This window comes from Nanorana parkeri, unplaced genomic scaffold, assembly GCF_000935625.1.
Source record: "Nanorana parkeri isolate BGI_ZX_2015 unplaced genomic scaffold, ASM93562v1 scaffold240, whole genome shotgun sequence".
NCBI classification, from domain to species: Eukaryota; Metazoa; Chordata; class Amphibia; order Anura; family Dicroglossidae; genus Nanorana; species Nanorana parkeri.
This window is the reverse complement of record NW_017306508.1, coordinates 1,232,177-1,255,395: the sequence shown is the minus strand read 5'-3', so window position 1 is coordinate 1,255,395 and position 23,219 is coordinate 1,232,177. Positions and strand designations below refer to the sequence as shown.

The following is a 23,219-nucleotide window of genomic DNA, read 5'->3' as shown; positions in this document are numbered from 1 at the left end:
GGCTCTGTACAGCTGCCTTCGGTCAGCCGAAGGGCAGAAGGAGTTCGACTCCAACATCTGGATCGGCTGAGCCGAAGCTCCGGCAGCTCACTCGCTGCTGTTCACCCCTATTCACATAGGGACCGTACGGCAGTGAGTGAATAGCCAGATGCCGCCGAGCAGCATTTGGCTTGGCTATTCTGATTGCTACCTCCGAGGCAGCGAGCAGAATAGAAAAAAACATATAGAAATGTTTAAAAAAAAAGAAAATAATAAAAAATATTATAAAGAAAAAACAAAACCAAAAAGCAACGCATGCCAACCAGTCCGCACGCGACAAACTCCCGCCGCATAGTGTAGAATCTGACAGATGCCAGCAAACTATGAACACACACAGAGTCTTCTAGCAGGTTCCGGGCAAAAAATAACAACTGGGCGGAGCCGGCCATGACGTCACGGCCGGCTCCACCCAGCTGTTATTGTATAATGACAGATCAGCATCCCCAGGTCATTTGGGGACGCTGATCTGTCATTACAACTGGGAGTAGCGAGCTGTCATTTGCGGCCCTTCGGCCGACCATTCTCCACGCCGCTGGGCTGTCTTTGGCTGCTGTAAGGGCTATGGTGAATAGCTCGTACAGCAGCCTCTGGGTTCGACTGAACCAAAGGGCTCTGGCGACCAAAGTGAGCCGAAGGATCAGCCAAAGCTACGGCTGGATCCTTCGGCTCTATAGTGAATAACCTTCTTAAGGTGCCCATACACTGTGCGATTATCGCACGATAATCGCGGGAAATCCCGCGATCGTACGATAATCGCAAAGTGTATGGAAGGCGTGCAACGGTTTTTACGGTACGGTCGCACGTCTTTTGTCTAAGGAGCATGTTCGAAAACCAGCTGAAAATCTTACGATTTTCGGCTGGTTTGTGGCATGCTCGGGAAACAAATGCCGAACGAGCCGGTGTGCGCACGCGCACACTGCCGGTTCAGCATTGCGGTCATCGGAAGCCCACCCCTCAGCGGGGCGGGCTTGCGATGATCGCAAGTACGATCTGCCTGTCCAAGATGGGCAGATTGTACGTTTTTAAAATTACTTTACAACCATCACAAGGCTAAGGTCTTGCGATGGTTGTAAAGGGTATGGCCACCTTTAGATGGAGCTGAAGAGCATAGAAAACAAGTATTTTTTTCCTATGCTCCTCAGCTCCATCTAGTGGCCATATTGTATTATTACAACAGCACACTACATTTAAACTGGGAAACCTCATCTAGTGGCCATAATGTATTATTACAAAACTACATTTATACTGGGAAAAATGTTAATAACATTCATTTTTGTCCGAATTTACCCAGAACGCACGCTCACAGATGATTGTTTTTCAATAGAAAGTCCATGGTCCCATCGCACTCCTGACGCATAGCTGTTTACTATGCTGCACGTCAATAAATAGACGTTTGCTCATGAATTTGGAGTGCCAGTGTCTTTATCTTTACTTGTTTTTCAATAGACCCCCAAGTTATAGTTAGGTGTGCGGACATTTGTGTTGAATAAAAAAAAAAAATCTAATTCAATATTTATGACTCTGCGATCTGAAATAGCATGAGAAGAATTTCCATGATTCACACAACTTACACTTTACCAACCTCTTGTTCACAGCCTGTCTCACATCTTCTACATTGAACTCCTCTATCTGCTGCTGCAAACATGACGGGGAAACAAAGTAACAAGCAGGAAGAAAAATCAATATTTACTTTACTAGTATCTATAAAATGTGTACTGGGTCCAAAGTCAGAAAATGCTAATTACCTCTTCATCTGCCTCCTCATCCCCGTTCTGAGGGTCCAGGTCCGGGGTAGAATTTAATAAAGGCTTCACAAAATAAACATATTATTTTTTAATTTTTATTTAAACAAATGTAGACAATTTTCAGTTTTTTAGCATTTGTGTGATATATAGAAAGATAGATAGATAGATAGACAGACAGGGGGGCCTAGCCAGGACAGGGGCAAAGGGGTCCCCCTGATGCCGTGCGGGCTGCCTGGGTCGCTATGGCATGTCAGACTGCTGGCTCTCACTGTCAGCTGTGAGAAGAAACGCGCCACTGTCCAGATCACTGACAACCTGTCAGTGACAGCTATAGCTGCGGTGGACGAGGACGGGGCCCGGCAACCTTGGAGGAAGAGGCCAGGCCTGGCAGCAGAAGAGGAGACTATAGAGAGTCTATGGTGGGCTCTGCAGGGTCACTCTCAGCTGAGCTGTGTGGGATCTCCGATGGGCTCTGCAAGGGGCGTAACTGGAAATCACAGGGACACAGGACACAGTTTTGCTATGGGGCCCTGTGATTTCTATTTATGCCCCTGAATAGATAGATAGATAGATAGATAGACAGACAGATAGGGAATTACTTCTAATAACAAATAAAGCATATCTAAAACCCCAAATAAAAATGAAATATGTTGCAGCTTACAAATCCTTAGACATAGTGGCTGCATGTGTTTTCTTTTTTTCAGGCTAAGATCATTTCCTGTAAGCACCAAAAAATACCTGTAGATCCCGACAGAAATCCCGGGCCTTTGTAACCCCCTGCGCACTAACCTGAAAACGTACACAATGTTATCATCCTTGCCAGCTATCTTCTGTGGACAACAGAACCCGGGAATGAAGATGAAGAGAAGGAAAGGTGTTCTGTAGTCTAAACACTGTCCAACCCTAGGATGCTTCTCTGTGAGTGCAGTACATTGAGAGAGCATTGTCGGCCTCCAACAGGAAGTATGTTACTGGCGGGATCACCAGGTGATAATAAATGAAAAGGAATGAGGCCACCACATCTAAGGACTGGTAAGCTGTGATATATATTACATTTTTATTTTGGGGTTTAGATAGATTTTAAATGATAATGTGAATTATAAACAAATATTGATGAAATAATATGAAGACTGAGGATAGATAAAAAAAGGTATACAAGCTGCAGACTCATGTATAAATTGTATAGAAAGCTAAATGCTGTGAGTTTACCTCGTAGAGACTTGCTTCCACCACATTGCCCACTTCACTAAAATAAAATAAAATAAAGTTATAAGTTGTCACTGGACAGATACACCTATAATGGGAAATCCCATAAACTTTCAGTTTAATCAAATGTGAAGTGTAAAAGATGCAATTTTGTAATGTTGTTTGGAAGTATAACAAGATACTAGACATATAAGCTGAGGAAAAATTCGGTTCAGGATTCGGATCCGAAATTCAATTCGGTTGGGGTTTCGGATTCAGACAAAATCCGAATGTTGTTAGTTTCGGATGAGTTTACGAATATTCGTAGCGAGTAAAACAGAAAATCATACACAGATATTAATATTACAACTGAATCTTCTAGATTCGAATTTCGGAATTGCGTTCGGGAGCTCCCAAATGCCATTCGGGTCTGGGAGCCTCAACTTTAGTGATATACACTATATTACCAAAAGTATTGGGACACCTTCCTTTACACGCACATGAACTTTAATGGCATCCCAGTCTTAGTCCGTAGTGTTCAATATTGAGTTGGCCCGCCCTTTGCAGCTATAACAGCTTCAACTCTTCTGGGAAGGCGTCCACAAGGTTTAGGAGTGTGTCTATGGGAATGTTTGAACATTTGTGAGGTCAGGTACTGATATTGGACGAGAAGGCCGGGCTTGCAGTCTCCGCTCTAATTCATCCCAAAGGTGTTCTATCGGGGTGAGGTCAGGACTCTGTGCCGGCCAGTCAAGTTCCTCCACCCCAAACTCACTCATCCATGTCTTTATGGACCTTGCTTTGTGCACTGGTGGGCAGTCATATTGGAACAGGAAGGGGCCATCCCCAAACTGTTCCCAGAAAGTTGGGAGCATGAAATTGTCCAAAATGTCTTGGTATGCTGATGCCTTAAGAGTTCCTTTCACTGGATCTAAGCAGCCAAGCCCAACCCCTGAAGAACACCCCCACACGATAATCCCCCCTCCACCAAACTTTACACTTGGCACAATGCAGTCAGGCAAGTACCGTTGTCCTGGCAACCGCCAACCCAGACACGTCCATCAGATTGTCAGACAAAGAAGCGTGATTCGTCACTCCAGAGAACACGTCTCCACTTCTCTAGAGTCCAGTGGCGGCGTGCTTTACACCACGGCATCCGACGCTTTGTATTGCACTTGGTGATGTAAGGCTTGGATGCAGCTGCTCGACAATGGAAACACATTCCATGAAGCTCTCTACACACTGTTGTTGTGCCAATCTGAAGGCCACATGAAGTTTGGAGGTCTGTAGCTATTGACTCTGCAGACAGTTGGCGACTTCTGCGCGCTTCAGCATGTGCTGACCCCGCTCTGTCATTTTACGTGGCCTACCACTTTGTGGCTGAGTTGCTGTTGTTCCCAGTTGCTTCCACTTTGTTATAATACCACTAACAGGTGACCGTGGAATATTTAGTGGCAAGGAAATTTCACGGAACACCAGAATCCAATGATTTGGAGGGGCGTCCCAATACTTTTGGTAATATAGTGTATGTATATGACTCCCAGACCCGAATGGCGTTCAGGTTCCGAATTTCCGAATGGCATTCTGGAGCTCCCTAAAGCCATTCGGTTTTGGGAGCCATATACATATATTACTAAAGCTGAGGCTCCCAGACCTGAATGGCATTAGGGAGCTCCAGAATGCCATTCGGAAATTCGGATCCTGAATGCCATTCGGCTCTGGGAGCCTCAGCTTTAGTGTTACATGTATATAGTGAATATGGCTCCCATGTTGCCATAATGAAAATTTGTTTTCAGAACTATTCGGATGCATTAAACCGAAAAACACCTCTGATTGGCCAGAAAAGTCACATGTCCCATTCAGTTTAATTTTTGAACGAAATTCGGACGGGATCCAAAATTCGGAAACCGACATTCGGATTCGGACACATTCGGATGCATGGGATTCGGGAAATCCGGATGTGTCTGAATTTCCGAATTTCGGAAAGTTCGATTTTGAAGAATTTTGATTGGGAACGTAACGAATCACACATGTCTACAAGATACAACATGAATTGTACACAAGGGACTGAAAGTTACTATTATCTACCCCAAGTCCTTCACATACACTAAGCCTTCTGAAGCAATAATAGTCCTCACAGCAACAACCCGAATGATACATATCGGGTGAGATATACCTTTATCATCTGTGCGGTTTTTGTGCTATTAATTCCTTGAGATGAAGACAGACCCTGATGACCCTGATCTGGTTGTGGTGACTGCCCACTCACATGCTCCTCCATACCCAGAAGTAGAAGGTTTTTGTCTTCGGCTCCTGGTGCAGAGTGGCATGGGCGCTAACTAAAAGTGAGTATATGCTGTTGGGAATGGGGGGGGGAGGGGTGAAAGCAAACCTGTTCTTAGTTCTGAATTACCAAAGCACAGGTTAACTTTAACGTGCATTCCCCTTTCGCAGCTGAATTTAGATACCGCCTACTTTATATTTGTGTTCCCATTCACATAGCAGAAGCTAAGAGAAACCTAAAAAATGCTACTTGCAGTTTAAACAGCTCTTACGTGGCTTCTTAAGGGTTAACATTTTTTACTTGCTTCTCCTTCTTTGTAATGTTAGGAGGGGCTGTGAGGAGCTTCTCTATTGTATGTTAATGAAGTTAATGAGAGAAACAAAATCCTCAAATGTCAGTCCTAAGTCTTTCTATGGGGTCAGATCACTGTGAAGGTGCTGAGAAGGTGCTGAGAACAATTTGGAATAAGCCATGTCGCCTGCTGCAACAAAACATCTAAAAGGTAAGAATATATATTTGTACAAAATGATTTTCCGCTATGCTTTGTGAATGGGAACCCATAACAAACGTATAGAGGGGTTTTCTCAAATCTCACTGCAAAAGTGGAAATACTTCTTCACTGTGATAATATTTTGCTCTCTCTACTTACAGTGCCTTGGCGTTCTTCTCTGAGATGACACGGAGGAAGAAGTCGGCTTCTTCAGAGGGTCTAAAGGTGGTTGGGACGATCACATAGTTTCCAGTGGGAAGAAGGAACCGGTTGGACACCTCGCGGTGATCTTTGTAAACATCCAAACGGGCTGCGTCTTTATTTTTTTTGAAGAAATCGTTCCCCAGCTGCGGATCTACCAGACACTGGAGACAATATGGATGTGAATTAGGTTTAAAGAGTACCTGTCACCTTAGCCAGAGTGTTTCTACCTGTGGTGCCTCATAAAGGAGAGCCTTGCATAGAGTAGGGAATGGCTAAGATCCCTGTTGGTTTATGTCATCCTGGAATTACATAAGATTTCCCTTCTATTCCTGTTTTGGTGACAACCTCAAATCTGGGATTTTCTTTCACTTTCAGTGATAATGGTCCCCAGGACAAATAGAGAGGGCAGACCGCAATAAAAACATGACATGCGTTCTAATTAGGGATGCACATACTAGTATCGGTATCGTGCTGATGCCGAGTATTTGGGCGAGTACTCGTACTCGCCCAAATGCTCCGATGCCTGGCCCGATACTTGAGCTTCCGGTAATAGGAAGCCGGGCAGCAAGTCATTACACGCTGCCCGGCTTCCTCATTGGCCGGGAAGCCGTCTCCATGCTCCCTCGTCACTTGTCATTCTGATTGGCCAGAAGGCCGGCTTCGTGCTCCCTGGTCACCTGGTGACGAGGGAGCAAGGAGCCGGCTTCTCGGGCAATCAGGAAGCCCGGGCGCCATGCAATGACGCGTTGCCCGGCTCACTGATTGGCCAACTTCTCAACCAATCGGGAAGCCGGGAAACGTGTCATTACACTGCGCCTAACTTCCTGATTGGCCAGAAAGCCAGCTCAATGCTTCCTCGTCACCTGGTGACGAGTCTTTACATGCCGCCTGGCTTCCTTAATAGGACTGCTATTGGTATTCGGTATCAGCGAGTACTCATACTCTATACATGAAAAACCGGTATCAGTGCATCCCTAGTTCTAATCTCTCTCCACTCTATCCAAAACTATAAAGAAGGTTTCGGCTTTGGTGGCACTTTAAAATGAATGCAGGTAATCTTCCCAATGTGTATTAAGGAACAACTGTACTAAAAATCTGTTTCAGCATCTTTGGCATCATGCTTCACTGTATAAAGTTTTCTTATGCATATCATTCCTTGTGAATCAAATACAAAGTTTCTTACCAGGAGATCCTGCCAGTAACAGCACTTCCTGTTGAAGATGCTAAGTCACTACCTCACAATTAGCAGCAGCGTAGTCAGCCTGCTGCGTGAGCTCCTTTAATTGACCAATGGGCTGCTTGTTAAGCCTATCAGACCAAGTTGTGCTTTAAGTAAATTAAACTTAATAACCCCGCAGAAGAGGTGCTTAAGAAGGGACATGATCGCTATCTACAAATTGATCAATGGTGACTATAAATCCGGTAACAACTTGTTTAATCTTAGGTACCTGATGAGAACATACGGCCACCATTTAAGGTTTGAGTAAAGAAGGTTTAAAGTGACACTAAACTCAGGAGTTAATATCTTAAAAATGCATTCAAGTACCTTTATTAACATCAGGGCCGTCTTTAATATTGATTGGACCCTGGGCAAGCATTTTCTTGGGCCCCCTGCCACACCCCGCCCCCGCCATGCAATATTGCCTGCTATATGCTGACAGCACAGAGCCACGCTGTAGCTCGGAAGGATCGCAACAATATTGTCAGGATCCACCCACCTACCTGATTGATAGCTGGCTCTGCCTCTGTAGATCCAGAGCCAGCTGTGCCAGCCCCCTCCCCGATGCTGAAGAGGCGGCCGGTGCAGATGCAGCATTAGCACTAGTTTATGGGGTACAGGGCCCCACAGCAATGACAGGGCCCAGGGCAGCTGCCCCTTTTGCCCTGCCTTAAAGATGGCCCTGATTAACAGAAATGTATCTTATTTGTGTATCACTCGGCTGTAGATCCTCAAATCATCTCTGAATTGGTGCTGACACTGTCCTTCCTTCTGGAGGGGGGCTACTTTTGTTCCCCATGGTCCCTGTGTGTGTTGTAAAGTAGTCACCACTCCAAGCTCACTCCCGTGATGGACTACAATCTCATGTTCAGTTTACTAATTTGTATTGAGATTGTAGCTTGGAGTGGTGGCTACAACGCACACAGGGATAATGGGGAACATGAAGCCAGAATTCCAGTGCTGCAAGGACAGTGCTCATCACTAACCCGCCATAATACAGGTATGAGAAACCAAATATAAATAAAAATGAGTCAGGAAACTCAGAAAGAATGATACTGGCTGATCTGAGTATTTAGGAGTATAGGGTACACCAAAGATTGTCATTTGGGGGGACTGTCCCTTTTTTGGAATCTCTTTGTCCCTCTTTCTTCCTCTGCCATCATCCAATGTCTAAATGATTGCCAGTATGAAGGAAAATCACTTGTGGGTTCCACCAATTATTGTTTTTGCATTAATCCTTTCCCGGTCCACGTAAGTGGGAGCGTGGCAGGGGGTGTGTCCTTTGCCTGTATACTTTGCGCTGAATGGTGTGCCCCGTTGTTGGAAGGTATACCCCAGAAGAGAAAACAAATGGATTTCCATACCTGTTTAGGGACCTGAAATAGATACAACAATGACATTGTTTTAAGTAGTACAATAACAAGGATCATTGTTCACTCAGGAAACAGAATTTCAGGGACCATCAGAATAACCCATAAACATCCCCACATGTTCCCAGTGGTGGGCAGCACAGTGACTTAGTCTGAAAGGAGATAACTGCTGCTGCCCTCTTTTAGATAACCCAACATGCTCTGGAAATCCGGTGTCATGCACTAAGGGGGTTATTCGCACATCTAGCCGAAGGATCAGCCATAGCTCCGGCTGATCCTTCTGCTAGCTTCGGCCGCCGGAGCCCTTCAGTTCAGTCAAACCGAAGGGCTGCTGTACGGGCTATTCACTATAGCCCGTAGAGCTCCCGAAGGCAGCTAAGCGGCTCAGCCGAGCCTAAGGCATATGCTTCGGCTCGACTGAGCCAAAGTGACAGCTGAAGCGGGACGCAACGCCCAGTTGCAATGACAGATCAGTGTCCCCAGGTGTCCTGGGGACGCTGAACTGTCATTAAACAATGGCAACTGATGTCATGGCCAGCTCCGCCCCCGTTGTTATTCATTGGCCGGGACCTGCTAGAAAACTCCCGGAAACAGTTGGGTGGAGCTAGCTGCTAGCTTCGCCCAATTGGTTTTTTTGGGGGATGGGGGGTGTTTATTTAATTTTTTTCTTTTTGAAAAAAAATCTTTCTTTTTTTAAATGTATTATTTAGTTACATTTTTAAACCTTTTTTCAACTTTTTTCCCCCCAACTTTTTTAATTGTTTTTCTATTCTGCTCGGTACCACGGAGGTACCGAGCAGAATAGCTGAGTCGAATGCCGCTCAGGTGGGATATTCAATCGGCTGCCTTCGGCAGCTTTGTGAATGACCCAGTACATTTTCAATGGTAAAATAAAAATTGTACGTATAGTAAACATAAAAGATCTGCTAACACCTATAATTGGTCCTAAATTTTTATAATTTCTCTATAAAGTCACTTTAGAGAAGTTCCAGCCAGGCTGACAGCCCAGAATGACACCAAATGCTGACCTTGTATATATAGTAGCCAATTCTCAACAAGTCTCCTCCTTGGGGTTTCTTTCTCCGACGCTCTTTCTGCATCAGGCTGACCAGCACTGTACAGCATGGTTTCCCATTGTCTCCATTTTTACCCTCATCAGGGTCCTCCAGGGTGATCCGGTACTGCGGATTGGTCCAAAATGTCACTGATGGAGAAAAATAAGTCATGAGAGAATAATCAGAATAGTGATATAAAATATAGAAAAGAATACAAATTACTGTACATTTCATGGAATTCTCTTCTAATTCAGCTACAGTATGTACTTGAAATCTTGTTTCATTATGAGTAGCCACACACCAGATGAAGGCTAAAATCAGACTGTCAAGAGAGTGCTTGCTTGGAAAGATGAAGGGTAGGGTGTTACTTAGGCGGACTTACAGGAGGAAGAGTAGAAAAATGAAGAGCATCATTGGAAATACAGATGTCTGTCTTTTTTATTTACAGCGTTAAAGGAAAGTAAAGGTTTTGGTCAGTTTCCTTTTACTTTTTTTCCATTCAAGATTTTGCACTTAAGCTATTGAGCTCTGTAAACAATATTTTTTATTTAGCTCAACTCCAACCAAGACTTTTGATTTTAATGTAATCTTTAGATCCTATTCATATTCAGTCCCATACTGTGCATTTTGGTTTTGGTCCTGGTCAGCTTTCTTTGCCTTTTTTTTCCATTCAATATTTTGAGCTTGAGCTATTGTAACGGACTCAATCACTCCCTCACCTGATCCTCGTTCCAGCGCGGCCAGCATCGCCGTCGGAACTTCTTGACGTCAGCCGCGACGTCACAAAACTCCTCCCCCATTCCCTTGTTAAGGCCGACGGTTACACTTGTCTGGCGTTCGAGCAAGTGTGAAGACGCCAGGCAAGTTCCCCGTCTAAACCCACCGAACCTCTGCTGTTTTGGGCCGGTCAGAGCCCCACCAAAACCGCCATCCCAGCAGTACTCGACCTCCCTCCTCTGTTGGAGTTCAGTCTCCTTCCACAACCTCTATCCTCAGCTTCAGCAAAGACATATCAGCCGGACTGCAGTTCCCCTAATTAACCACCGGAGGGCACCAACGTTACTCCTGTCATTCCTCTCCACAGAAACAGCAAGTAGTTATTCCAAAGACTTTTGTTTCACATATGCCTGCATAACTATAGGACTGTGTATAGTCATAACTTGCTTCCAAGCTTGACTGTTGCATTTCCTTCACCCCACCAATCAAGGACTGCTCCCTTGAATAAAAACCTCAGCTTAACTCTAGCTCCAGTATTGCTGATTCACTTCTACCGTTAAGACTGTATAAATTACTGTGGCGTAGTATTACACCCCTGCATCATACTTCTGCAGCTGTGATCCTCTACCCCAACAGACCTGTGGGGTCTGATCGTTACAGCTATTGAGCTGTGTAAACAATATGTTATTGAGCTCAACATAAGCCAAGACTTTTGATTTTGCTGTAAGCTTTAGGGCTTTAATTTTGGATAGAGTGTGGAAGGGTCGGAGCCTCTGTCAGGTTTTATTGGCAATGTTAGTGTGTACAATCAAACTCACTGTTAACCTTGTTACTGGACATGATGAATCATTTATCCAACCAATTATCTGGCTTAAACAATTAATGATCTTGTAGTATACATGTCTTCAATGTATTCATTAAAATTGTGAGTCTTTTTTGGTAAATTGTGTGCTTTTATATTATATATATCTCTCTATATATATCTCTATATATAGATATAGATATATATCTATATATAGATACTGTATATATTAATAAAGTAAATCATTTTATATACTTATCTTGTAATATTGGACTCTGTAACCTAACCTCTTATACATATTTTTGTGTTTCTATTGGGGAGATTCTCTCAGAACAGAATGATGGGAAATCTCTCCAACGTAGACACAAGAAAAAAACAAAAGCACATTGTTAGTGGAGAGGGGAAGGATTACAATTTCTGACAATGTTTTTACTTCTGTCCATTCTTTCCTGTTTTAGTAACAACCTCAATCCCCATTATTGTATGGACATCATGGCAATAGGACGGGAGAAAAAATCTCCCCCATGGGGCTACAGAAAGGAATACAGACACTCTATCCAAAACTAAACAAAAATGCTGGATGTAGGTTACAGAGCATGTGCAGTCTCCATAATTGACTTACAAGTTGGATCTGTAACAGAAAAGTGATTATTACTGGCCATACATGGCTCAAATTGTGTCCAATTCCTTTGAATTGGACAGATTTCGAACTGTGGGTGCAGCTGTCAACCCCATCCGGCTCAACAAACTTCAATGGAAATTGAAAGGAGCCTTGTAGAGACTTGTCAGCAAATAGTGACTGCCACCATTAAGGTATTTAAGCAGCAGCGGGATAGCCGGCAGGGGAGACACACTAAACAGTGTAGGTTGGAGAATCGAGTGGTTTTCTCTCCTCGGCCTGAGGGTTAAAGAGGAACTGAATGCGTGAAACTGCTTTGCATGTCAAAATATTGTGTGGTTGAGAAGGAAAAGGTTGTGCAAGGAAACTGAGATTCTTACAGTTGCCTTTGCATCCTCCTGCGGTCACTCCTGATGTCCACTTCCCATTAAATCCAGTTAGACACCACTTATGTTTTTCACTACGGCATGCAATGTCCAGGTTGAGGTGGCAGATTTCTACCCGATAGAATTCAACCAAGAAGGAAGACAAAGGCATCCTGCAAAACACGAGAAATCCGACACTGACAGACTGTATACAGAATACATAAATACGTATATATATTTATTCTATATATCAGCTTTTCTTTTACACAGCAGATTTAAAATAGCTGAAAATCAAATTTATATGTGATTTAATTGATTGGGTTTAGATCTGTTTTAAGGCTTGTACAGAGATTGTATAGGTGTGTGTATGTGTGTGTGACAGCAAGCTTTTACACAACATTCATATGCTTGGACTTTATCACACAGAGCCACATAAAGAAGCATATATATGTACATATGTGGAATATGATGAGGTGCTTGGACAAGGTCCTCTGGCATCCACGGCATGGATGCCAAAGTGCACCCCCATCCCTGTAAGCTACATAAGAGAAGGGAATAAAGTCGTTAAAATAATTAGGGTTAGCTACAAATTTTATTTTATGATTTGTCACTTCTATAAAGACAATAGAATCATGTTTCTGGCACAAAGCATTTTTTTTTAATTTGGCACGAAACGCGAACAAATGCAAATTGAAACGGTTTACATGCAAACGATTACAAAATAAAGAGCCAAAAAACAATACCAAGAAAAAAAAGGGAATGAAGGAGATAATAAAACTAATTAGGATCCACTAAGGGTTAAAAGAGAACTATGCAGTAACCTTTTTATCCCATAGTTCTCTTAAGGGTCACGGGAGGACATATACTAATATCTTCCTGTGACCCAAAGCTCAGTATATAGCTCACTATATACTGAGAGCGCCGCAGTCGGGACGGATCCCAACAATGCTGTCGAGATGCACTCAGCTGCGTGAGTGACAGCTGGCTCTGCCTATCTAGAGGCAGAGCCAGCTGCGCCCGCCCCCTTCCCCATCTGTTCCTCCAGTCAGCACTGGAGGATCAGAGCGGGGAGTGGGGGAATCCCTGCGGGGAGCTGTGACTGACAGTCATGGCTCTGTGCAGGGTGATGATCGGGAAGTGAGGGAGCCACGTTATGTGTTATCACTTTCCGATCTCTAGAGCCGACCTGTGACAGTTTCATTGTCACACCTCGGCTCGAATTGAGGATGAGTGTAAAACGCTCACCTCATATTTCTCCTTTTAATAAGGAGCTAAAATGTTATTTCATTTCTTTTTAATATATCCTTGCACAACACTAATTCTTGAATGAAAGATACAATTGTAGCTTTTCTTCATGAATGAATGCAGAGCAGGACACGAGCTGCCAATCTCTTCTGTCTGGGCTTGGCCCTGAATGTGATCAAAGCAGGAGAACTTATTGAAGAAGCATTATGTAAATTTCCCTGAACTCACCAAGTCTCTCCATCATCACACTGCAGATTCAGCCGAGTTTTAACTTCTGGATCAATTTCATTCCATTCCGGAGCACTGTAGGATATAAGGATAACAAAAATCGAATTTACGAAACTTAATTAAACGCAGAATATAGGTACTGGCTGAATTTATGTTAAGCAGGACTCCAGTCAAAAAAAAACCCAAAACAATTAAAAGCTCAAATAAAACAGCAGCATGATGAAAGCAATGGAGCATATGCAGTGATGTCATTGACCTTATATGACTACATGCCAATATTTGGTAAATGACATTTACCAGCCAGGTGGATTGACCACATTAAGTGGGTGGACAAACCAAATCAGTTGGGTTTACGGACCAAACCAACTGGATGGGCTGACTACATCAACTGGGTGGTCATTATCAACTGGGTGGATTGACCAAATCAACTAGGTGGCTGCCCACACCAACTTTGATAGAACATACGTATCACTCCAGGCGCCATTCCATTCTTTAAAACCCCATGGATTCCTCACTCGGACAATCTGCACTTTGTCTCCACGATAGCTGACCTGGAACAAACAAACCACAGCACATAAACTGGGATATTATATCCTCTCAACCACATCTCCCAATAATTGAAGACAACAGCTGCTAATCCGTTACCTCTTCTGCCCCGGTCAGGGAATACGCGTGATTCTTCACAACATTTGTCTTCACAACTATCTCACCTGACCCAGAGTCCGATTTCTGTTACCAAGGAAAAGCAGCTTCATTATTAGGCTTAGGGGAACCTGCAGTGTTTCCATCCATTTTATGTTAATATTTTTCACTGTACAGATGAATTTTCTGATATTTGATTATTTGAATGATATGTGTAAAATATTTACAATTCAAAAATGTCATACATGAGACTTCCATGATTCTCAGTTTCAAACAACGCTTTGTACTGTCTACATATTTGTTGGTAGCAACTGTACACAGTTAACTAAAACATACAGACCCGTCTATGCCAGGAGATATCTATTCTAAATATAGAATTATTTTTAGAGAAGAGGAAATGGGACTCACTGTGCTGCAGGTGACCAGGGACTTTGTTTTCAAGGCGTTACGAATGATCTGGAACAAGTTGTTCGGCAGATTCTCAAAGTAATATAATTCACCAACACCGCCAGTGAAGTCCTCTAGAGCTTCCAATGGTAAGCCGCCTTTTAGAGCCTCATAGGACCCATTCAGCCTGTGTGATAATACAAGAGGTAAATGGTGTCTATAATTATTCCATTACTGAAACCTTAAAACAGCAAAGAACAGACTTTTGTGTGAGATTTTTCCCTGTGGAAATTACTATAGTAATCATATACGTATTTACATCTTGTTTATAGTGCAACTCTAGCTGTACTGCTTATAAAACAATTAAAATACACATATGTAAACCATCATGCCCGGCATAGAGTATATTTCTCCTCCAATCAGCCTGTTACTTGCACTGCAGTAGAACCGATTGGCTCCTTGTACTGCTTCTTCCTCTCCCAGTCTAAGATCTGCTGTACAGGGGATTGCAAGAGGCTGATACCAGGTAAAATGTTGTTACTTACGCTGCTTGTATTTAAAAAGTAGATTTAATGGTGTGTTAATGATTACAGAGCTGCATTCATTTGTGACTTGTATATCTTTATAAATATAAAGATATATAAAGAGAAAGTTCAGCTTTAATTATACCTTCAGTATTTTAAATATTTTATTTTTAAATGTATTTATTTTTAACTGTGACCATAATAAAGAAAAAAAGAAAGAACAAAAAATAAATAAAAAGATTTAAATATAAAGATACATAAAGATAAAGTTCAGCTTAATACTTGCAGTATTATCAATATTTAATTACATTTTTTAATGTATTTAAAGAAGAACTATGAGGTGAGCGAAAATACTCAAGCCTCATAGTTCGAGCCGACGTGTGACAATGATACTGTCACACGTCGGCTCCATAGATCGGGAAGTGAGCGAGCACATTTTACTGAGCTTTGGGTGAGGGGAGGGCGCTAGTTTGTGTCCTCCGTTACCCTTAGGAGAACTATGGGGAAAAGCACTAACCCCAAAGTTCTCCTTTAATTTTAACTTTGACCATAATAAAGAAAGGAAGAAAAAAAAAGAAAGAAAAAGAGAGAGAGAGAGAGGGAGAGAGAATTGTCACATTTATGGTCAATGCAGAAGTTATGTCTATAGATAGTTTTGTATCATAATGTAGAGAACGGCAAGGCTGGATCCTGGATGGGAGCTATATATCACCACTGTTTGGGTTGTGGTCCCTATAAGGGCCGCCACAGGGTTAACCTTCCTGCCCCAGGAAGGAGTTTAAAGGTCTGCAATTCCCGGAGAGGAGTGTGGGGAGTTGAGGAGGAAGTGATCAGCTGTGGCTGTGAGAGAGACCTGCTGTATTGCTGTGCTGTGCTGTGCTGTACTGTCAGAACTTATTTTCATGGGAAGGGATTCACCCAGGTTTGGGACTTTTTTTCAACAAGTCGGTGAGACACATTTATGTTTTTTTATTTGTGCCGAAGATTTGGACTGTTACTTTGAATTCGCTGAAGATAAGCGTGTATTTTGTGTTTACCGTTTTTGGCTGCCCTGCAAGAGGAAAATAAAAGCTTTTGTTTTGTTCAAAACCCTCTGTGCGAGTGCTCTGTGAGCTCCCCAACATCACAATAAGTAAATATTTTATTTATTTATTTAATGTATTTATTTTGAAAGAAAGAAAGAGAAAATATTTACAAAACAACTCAATATTTTCCTTTAACTATCTCAATCACGTTTTTGGTCAATGTAAAAGTTATGTCTCCTGGCAGAATCTTTTGACAAATCCCTGTGTCTGTGGGGAGTCACATTGCACTTACTTGGCGTAGGCTTTCTCCAGGAGGGCGCTCCAAAACTCACAGGCTGCTGTTGACTTTACGAACAGCAACTTCCCTTTCTTAGTTGGCAGCCGATCGTCCACCACAACATCCACCCACTGCCCGTACTGCCAGAACTGGGGAATTAGGTTAGTATAGAGATCAATGAGTCATGATTATAGCTGAATTATGAAACAAGTTCTGAGATTACCTCCACTCAGGACATGCATGGGTACTTTCATTGACTTTGATATTTGCAGCTCATGATAAACCATCTCTTCATATCATCCCTTAGAAATATAGACCGATCTGGCATCCAAGTTTTTTCCCATCCCCACTGCCAGATTCACTCTCTCTGTTGCGCCAAGGCCAGGTTCCTCAACGTGCCCCCCTATGTAACCCCCACCATGGAGAATGGGAGACCTGCAGGCTGCATACAATGTCGCCGAGATCACTTGTACAAGACAAGCGGTGGCTTCCCTGCTGTACATTTAGCTCTGTTTGCCCAAAGCAGGGCTAAATGTAGAAAACAACTACCCGTCTGGGCATCGGGAGATATCAGTTCCACACCCCTGCTGCCCCTCTACTCCCTGCTGCCCCAAGGCCAGGCCTTGGTTGGCCTTGTGGGAAATCCAGCCCTGCCCATGCCCCACTTTTATTGTGAAACTCTCCTTTGTGCTATCAGGCTGTCTGCTAAGATTAAATACCCTAAATTGCTTGTCTATATATCTTTATAAATGCTGCAAGTAAGAAAAAATCTCCTCTTGACCTGCAAGAAATCCAATGAGCACTGAACTTTCTCTTGGAGCTGACAGCTCTGCCTTTGTTGCATTGAACTCCGAAGCAGTGATGCCAGATCTGCACAATCTTAAAGATGAAATCTGGTAAAAGCAAATATTCTATAAATGTGTGTTCTTCCTGGAATCTCGGTGAGCTTTGTGTATTTCTTCCAGATCTGTGTGCAGTAATCCAGTGTGACACTTTACCACTTCCTGTAATAAAGACCAGTCACTGCTGCTTTCTCTCCTTGTGCAGAGTGAATGGTCTTGTCTCCGCCCCCTCCTGTAGTTTTCTGCAGACAGCCTGTAGTGGTTGGAGCCTGCAGAAAACTACAGAAAACACATACAATGCTGTTTTAACACCTCTCTCTTGACGGGTTAATAAAACCTCCTAGACTCCAATGATGCAAATGCAATCAACACATGGTTGTGACTAACAGATTATGTGGATTGGAACAACATTCACCATATTTATTCCCAGAAATGTTTTTGTACAAGTCATTCTGAATTGAGAAAGCTGGTCGGATGTCCAGTGAAACGTCTTCAGAAAAAATACAGTTGCCTTGACTTATTTTTTACAGATATACCATGACCTGGATGAATGAGAACCTTCACAGACATCTTTGCCGTGTGTTATGTTGTGCGTTGCATCAGGGTCCATTCATACCACATGCGTTGGTGTTGGTTGCCTTTTTTTTACAGATATACCATGACCTGGAGGAATGAGAACCTTCACAGACCCCTTATGTTATGGAAATGAGGAGGAAGATGCAGGGACCCTTTGATACAAGCCAAACTGCAGAGGGCAGAAGGTTTGGAATAATGACAATATGTGTAACTCCCTATAGCCTGTTCTTCGGCCTCCCTGTTTTCAAATCTTGTCACAGCTGAATTCTCTCTCACCTTTCACTGACATTATTTTGCATTCCTATCATGTTACATGCCTCTCCCGTACATTGCACTAAACAATTCCACCTGCCTGTCTCGGCCCGTCCTTTTACTGTGTCTATGCCTGACAGCCACGACACCAGTGACATCAGTGCCATAAATCACAATGAGCGCATCAAAAATGCTACAGTTACATAGGTCACAATAGAGGACATAATGCAGGATCTGTTCGCCATTACAACTTGGCCTGTGTCTGGATTTTGCCTTTGCCTGGTGCCTGCCCAGTGACCTTTGGCTGGTCCCTGACTTTGTTTGCCAGCCACCTGCCCTGACCTTCAGCCTATCTAGACTACGGTCCTGCTCTATGATTTATGCTGCATCTTGGTTCTGTCCATACAGTCAGCTGTCATTCTCCGAGAATAATCAAGAGAAGATGGAGAGGAAGACGTGTCCAGCCTGGGTGAGTCTGGCTGTGTCCAGGCTAGGTCCAGCCTGGGTGACAACCAGGGCTGCCTCCATAGATACAATGCAGTGAGTTAACACACTTCCTGTCTTTGGGTGGATACGTTATCAAAAGATTACTAGGTGGAAATAAAGGGAAAAAAGAGTAAAATAACACAGGCGCCATAGCTAAGGATCGGTAAGCTGCAATACTATATATACTGGGAATGCACCGATACCAGTCTTTCGGTACCGAGTATCAATATTTTGCTTTCGGTACTCGCCAATACCGAGTACCGATACCGATGCTTCCGCTGGCATGGAGCTGGCTTAACGGGCAATCAGGAAGCTGGGCGGCGGGTAATGACATGCCACCCAGCTTACTGATTGCCCGGGAAGCCGGCTCTATTGCTATTCTAGTATCGGTATCAGAGCATCCCTAGTATATACATTTTTTGTTTTTGGGGTTTAGATACATTTTACAAAATTACTAACTCTGTAGTTACAAAGTCAACAGTATCAGCAGTAAAAGCATTAGTCTAGGTTCACACCAGATGCAGAGCGTTCCGGCCGGCTCACTTTTTTGAGGGGCAGGCAATCCACAGGATGCACAGGATCGCAGGGCACATCATGCCTGCGGTCTGGTCCGGTGCATTTGATCGGCCGGAGGGCGTGGCTATGGTGCCATTCACTTCAATGGCCCGCCACGCCCCCTCCTGCCCCACAAAAAAGTGAGCTGGAAAAGTGAGCTGGCCGCAATACGATGTCATGCATTCTGGCCAGAATCTGGCTGGAATGCACTGCATCTGGTGTGAACCTAGCCTGAGTTCCCGGGATTGATACAGATATAGCACCACTCCTGGCTTAGCTCCAATTTCCTACTGCCTATTCCCCATCAAGCAGCTGACTATACTCATGCATGGGGCTGTTATATTTAACTATTTATGTAACTAGTCTTCAGATAAAGACTGTACAGGATTCACCCGGACAGTCCGGGTTTTGAATGCTGTGTCTGGGTTTCATGGCAGCTGAGACCCGGACATATGATGTCAGGCAGATAGGGGCAACCAAAATTAATATAGGGGCTACTGCCCCCCACTGAACTTAGTCTTGACAGAGAGGGTTTGTTTTAAACTTCGCAAACATACTCAAAGGATGTTTGGCATCAATGGGACTTCCAAAGGAGATGAAAATGAGACTTGAGTTACCTTGAAATGGAAGATACCTGCATAGTTGTTGAAGCTTTGATCTACTGGAACCACACGATTCAAACACTCTTCATTGAGGGTGAGAGATGCGATGGAGCAAAGGAACCAGCAGTCACCTGTGTAAAACAACAAAAGATTATAACGGTAACAACTGTTAGATGAAGACATTGTCAGGGGGAGTATTGTGATCTCTATGAGAGGTAATAAATACCTGACACATGAATCAACACGCATGTACTTAACATTGACAAAATATCTGATACTAGGTCTACTTTAAAGTAATTCTAAACCCAAGAACAAAAATGTAACATGTTGCAGCTTACTAGTCTTTAGATATGGCGGCTGCATTCGTTTTCTTTTAGAACATTTTCAGAAAGTACAGAAATCATCTATTGATCTTTCCAGAAATGCCACGTTCAGTTCAACTGAAAGCAAAAACAATTATTTTATAAACTACTCATCCTCCATGTAATGGAGATGAGGAGATGAAGACTTGTTTGGAGTGACAACCATGGCTCCCTTCATGCTTACAGTGGAGTGGGTGAGCGTAGGTACCCAGGGACTGGAAGTATGGTCCTGGCAGGATGACTGAGTGAACAAAAATGGGGAAAAAAAGCCTGAAAAATGAAAATTCATGCAGCCACCACATCTAAGGACTGGTGAGATACAATATATACATTTCTGTTCTTGGGTTTAGGCACGCTTCAAATGCAATTTCCGATGGACATTTGCCTTTATCACAAATCATACAACCCAATGGCAAAGGGAGTATCATTTGATAGGGACATGCACAGAGCTTCCAAGAGGTTGTCTGACAATGCTGGGACGTTTCTGTGCCACCGATTACCTTCCACGGAGTGACGAGATGAGACCTTTCATCACACTCGCACCACATCCGCTCATTAGGGAGTTGGGTGGAAGAATGCGGCAGCTCTCTGTAGTGAGTGTTTTTGGTGCGGATGGACGTATCTCAACATGGTGACAGATCTGCTCATCTATACTAACTCTAAGGACTACAGAATAGTGATGGGCTGAATCAACCCCCTGTTCGGTTTGAATTCTAGCTTTCGAACAGGGGAAAAGTTCGAATTCGAACTCAACGCAAGTCTATGGGAGTAGAACTTTAAAATTCAAATGTGCCCATTTTGAAGGCTTATATGCAATTTATTGGCCTTAAAGAGGGTATGGGGATTCAGATACTGCCCTGGGGGACATGACGGCAGTGATTTTAACATTTGTTTAAAGTGAAACAATAAAAATGAAAAATTCCTTTCAATATCGTGCTTGAGGGGTCCCCTAAACTGCCTGTAAAATGGCAAATCTGTATGATGTATAGAACCTGCTCCAGCAAAACTGAGATTTGTAAAGAAAAAAATTACATTTAAAAAGGAAAAAAAAAGCGTGCTGGTCCCCCTCCCAAACCCTTAAGGTCTGGTAGGAATTTTAGGAGGGACCCCATGTAACAAAAAAAAGTGTGTGGGGTTCCCCCTTAAAGTCTTACCAGGCCCTTAAGGTCTGGCAGGAAGGAGGAACCCCACCCCCAAAAATGGGGGGAAAAAAGACGTGGGGTCCCCCTTAAAATTCCATACTAGACCCTTGATCCGAGCACAGGCCTGGCAGGGCAGGAAAGGGGGAGGACAAGCGAGCGCCCCCACCCCCTCCCTGCGATACCAGGCCACATGCCCGGTGCTTTTCCAGGGCCTCTTCCTCACTAGCCCTGGGGTTTTGGTTGTGGGGGTCTGCGGGCAAGGGGGCTTATTCACATCAAGGTACCCCTTTAATAAAGGGGCACCTGCCCCTTGTGAATGAGTAAAGGGTACTTGTACCCCTACTCATTCACTAAAGGGTTGAATAAAATTGTAAAAAGAGGCGAGACTTTTTAAAAAGTCCTTTATTTGAAAAAAAAACAAAAACCTGTGGTCCGATGCAAGGCTTTAGCCAATCAGAGCTCACAAGGCACAGTGCCTGGCGGAGCGCTGGCCGCCAAACGCCCTGACAGTTCGTGTGTTCGCCGAACACACGAACTGCCGATGTTAGGGTCGAATTAACACTCGGCTCGAACATCGAGCCCATCACTACTATAGAATACTATTATGCTGGAACCAATGCTGCTCACCTAAAGATCCTTGTCGTACATCAGCTCGATTTGCACCCTCGTTTATAAATTGAGGATTTTCCTTTATTTCCTAAGGGAGAAACATAAAATGTAGATGTTACAAGATGGTGCTCAAGCATGATACATATAAAAGGTTGACTCTGCCCAGCGCTGGACTATCAGTCCTGGGTGGGCACTGTCAGTTTAATAGAGACCTTTCCTTAGAGGATCATGGAGGTTGCTGCTTATGGCTGCTTATATTGCAAATATTTGTTCCCTAGCTGTCATGCTTATTCTCCGGACTTAGTGCTTTGATCCACTAACCCAGAACACCTATACAGATAAGGGCCTGCAAATTGTTTATAATAGACCCCTAAGAAACCTACCTCTCAAGTCCAATCGCCCTCTAGATTTTGGAAAAATTTCAAGCTGGAACTGCGCAATAAGTTGACAGCTTGAACACAGTTTATTGGAAAATCAAACTGAAATGGAACCCCAAAGTAGTAATCGGATTTTGCCATCACATTTGGTCAGGGCAATTTTGATAACATGCTTGTGATTGAATAAAACCACCGTTTTAAGATCGCAATTGTATTGCAATTTCAACAAAAATTGCAATTGAAGTTCAACCACCCTCTCAAATTGCCACATGTATGGCCAGCTTCGGGAACACATACGTTGCAGGTAAGCTATTAAGGTCTCACTTACCGCAGGTCTTTTCCAGACGAGCCCTTGTACTTTTTCTGAATTTGGTCCCAGATCATTGACACCCAGAGAAGACTGCGCAGGTGGAAAAGTCAGATCTTCAAATAACTTGCCAGATGCCAGGCATTGCGCCCGCAGCTCCTCGTAGTCCTGGTTTAAGTATTTCACTGGGTTCTTATTGGTGCCAATGCCTAGAGCTGAGCACCTATCCCTGGCCAGCTGAGCAGCAATGCTTGCCATAGTGCGGTTGCTCAGTACTCTGATGTGGAGGGGGGAAGAACTGCAAAGGAAGATACAATTTATATATAGAGAGTAAACTAGGTGTGAATACCCCGAGGGCAGAGGGGAGGAGAGAGGGCGGACTAAAAAAGGGGGGGGGGTTTCTCAGTGAGGGTGGGGAGGGTAATGGAAAATGTTATCTATGTAAATAAAGTTACAAGTGTGCTTAGGTCTATGAAAACACAGGCGAAGTTGTCATTATAGACATTATGTAGGAACAGAGGTCATTTTAGGAACATTTCAGTCAAGGTAAAAAATTACATAAAAATGAAAGTAATAAAACAAAACTAAAAACAAATAGAAAAATTATAATAAATAAAAAAAGAAATTTAATGTCAGCTATTTATTTTTTTTGCATAGAGAGGAGAAGAGTTTTTGTCTGATTTTTAT

At 43.4% G+C, this 23,219-nt stretch overlaps 1 protein-coding gene across 1 annotated transcript in view; it reads right to left on the bottom strand.

The window, feature by feature from the left end:
- LOC108787053 (calpain-8-like) overlaps positions 1-22,790 on the bottom strand; it is a 35,151-nt gene extending 12,361 nt beyond the window's left edge. Inside the window, exons 1-17 of the mRNA XM_018556497.1 lie at positions 22,554-22,790; positions 21,867-21,936; positions 19,751-19,866; positions 16,438-16,571; positions 14,618-14,783; positions 14,213-14,296; positions 14,033-14,118; positions 13,568-13,642; positions 12,098-12,267; positions 9,565-9,740; positions 7,378-7,395; positions 5,903-6,108; positions 2,994-3,030; positions 2,574-2,614; positions 2,054-2,168; positions 1,785-1,847; positions 1,611-1,674 (exon numbers count right to left, since the gene is read on the bottom strand). Coding sequence (XP_018411999.1) covers positions 1,611-1,674; positions 1,785-1,847; positions 2,054-2,168; positions 2,574-2,614; positions 2,994-3,030; positions 5,903-6,108; positions 7,378-7,395; positions 9,565-9,740; positions 12,098-12,267; positions 13,568-13,642; positions 14,033-14,118; positions 14,213-14,296; positions 14,618-14,783; positions 16,438-16,571; positions 19,751-19,866; positions 21,867-21,936; positions 22,554-22,790 — 1,858 coding nt within the window. The remainder of the gene's footprint in view (positions 1-1,610; positions 1,675-1,784; positions 1,848-2,053; positions 2,169-2,573; positions 2,615-2,993; positions 3,031-5,902; positions 6,109-7,377; positions 7,396-9,564; positions 9,741-12,097; positions 12,268-13,567; positions 13,643-14,032; positions 14,119-14,212; positions 14,297-14,617; positions 14,784-16,437; positions 16,572-19,750; positions 19,867-21,866; positions 21,937-22,553) is intronic.
- Between the last annotated feature and the right edge of the window lie 429 nt (positions 22,791-23,219).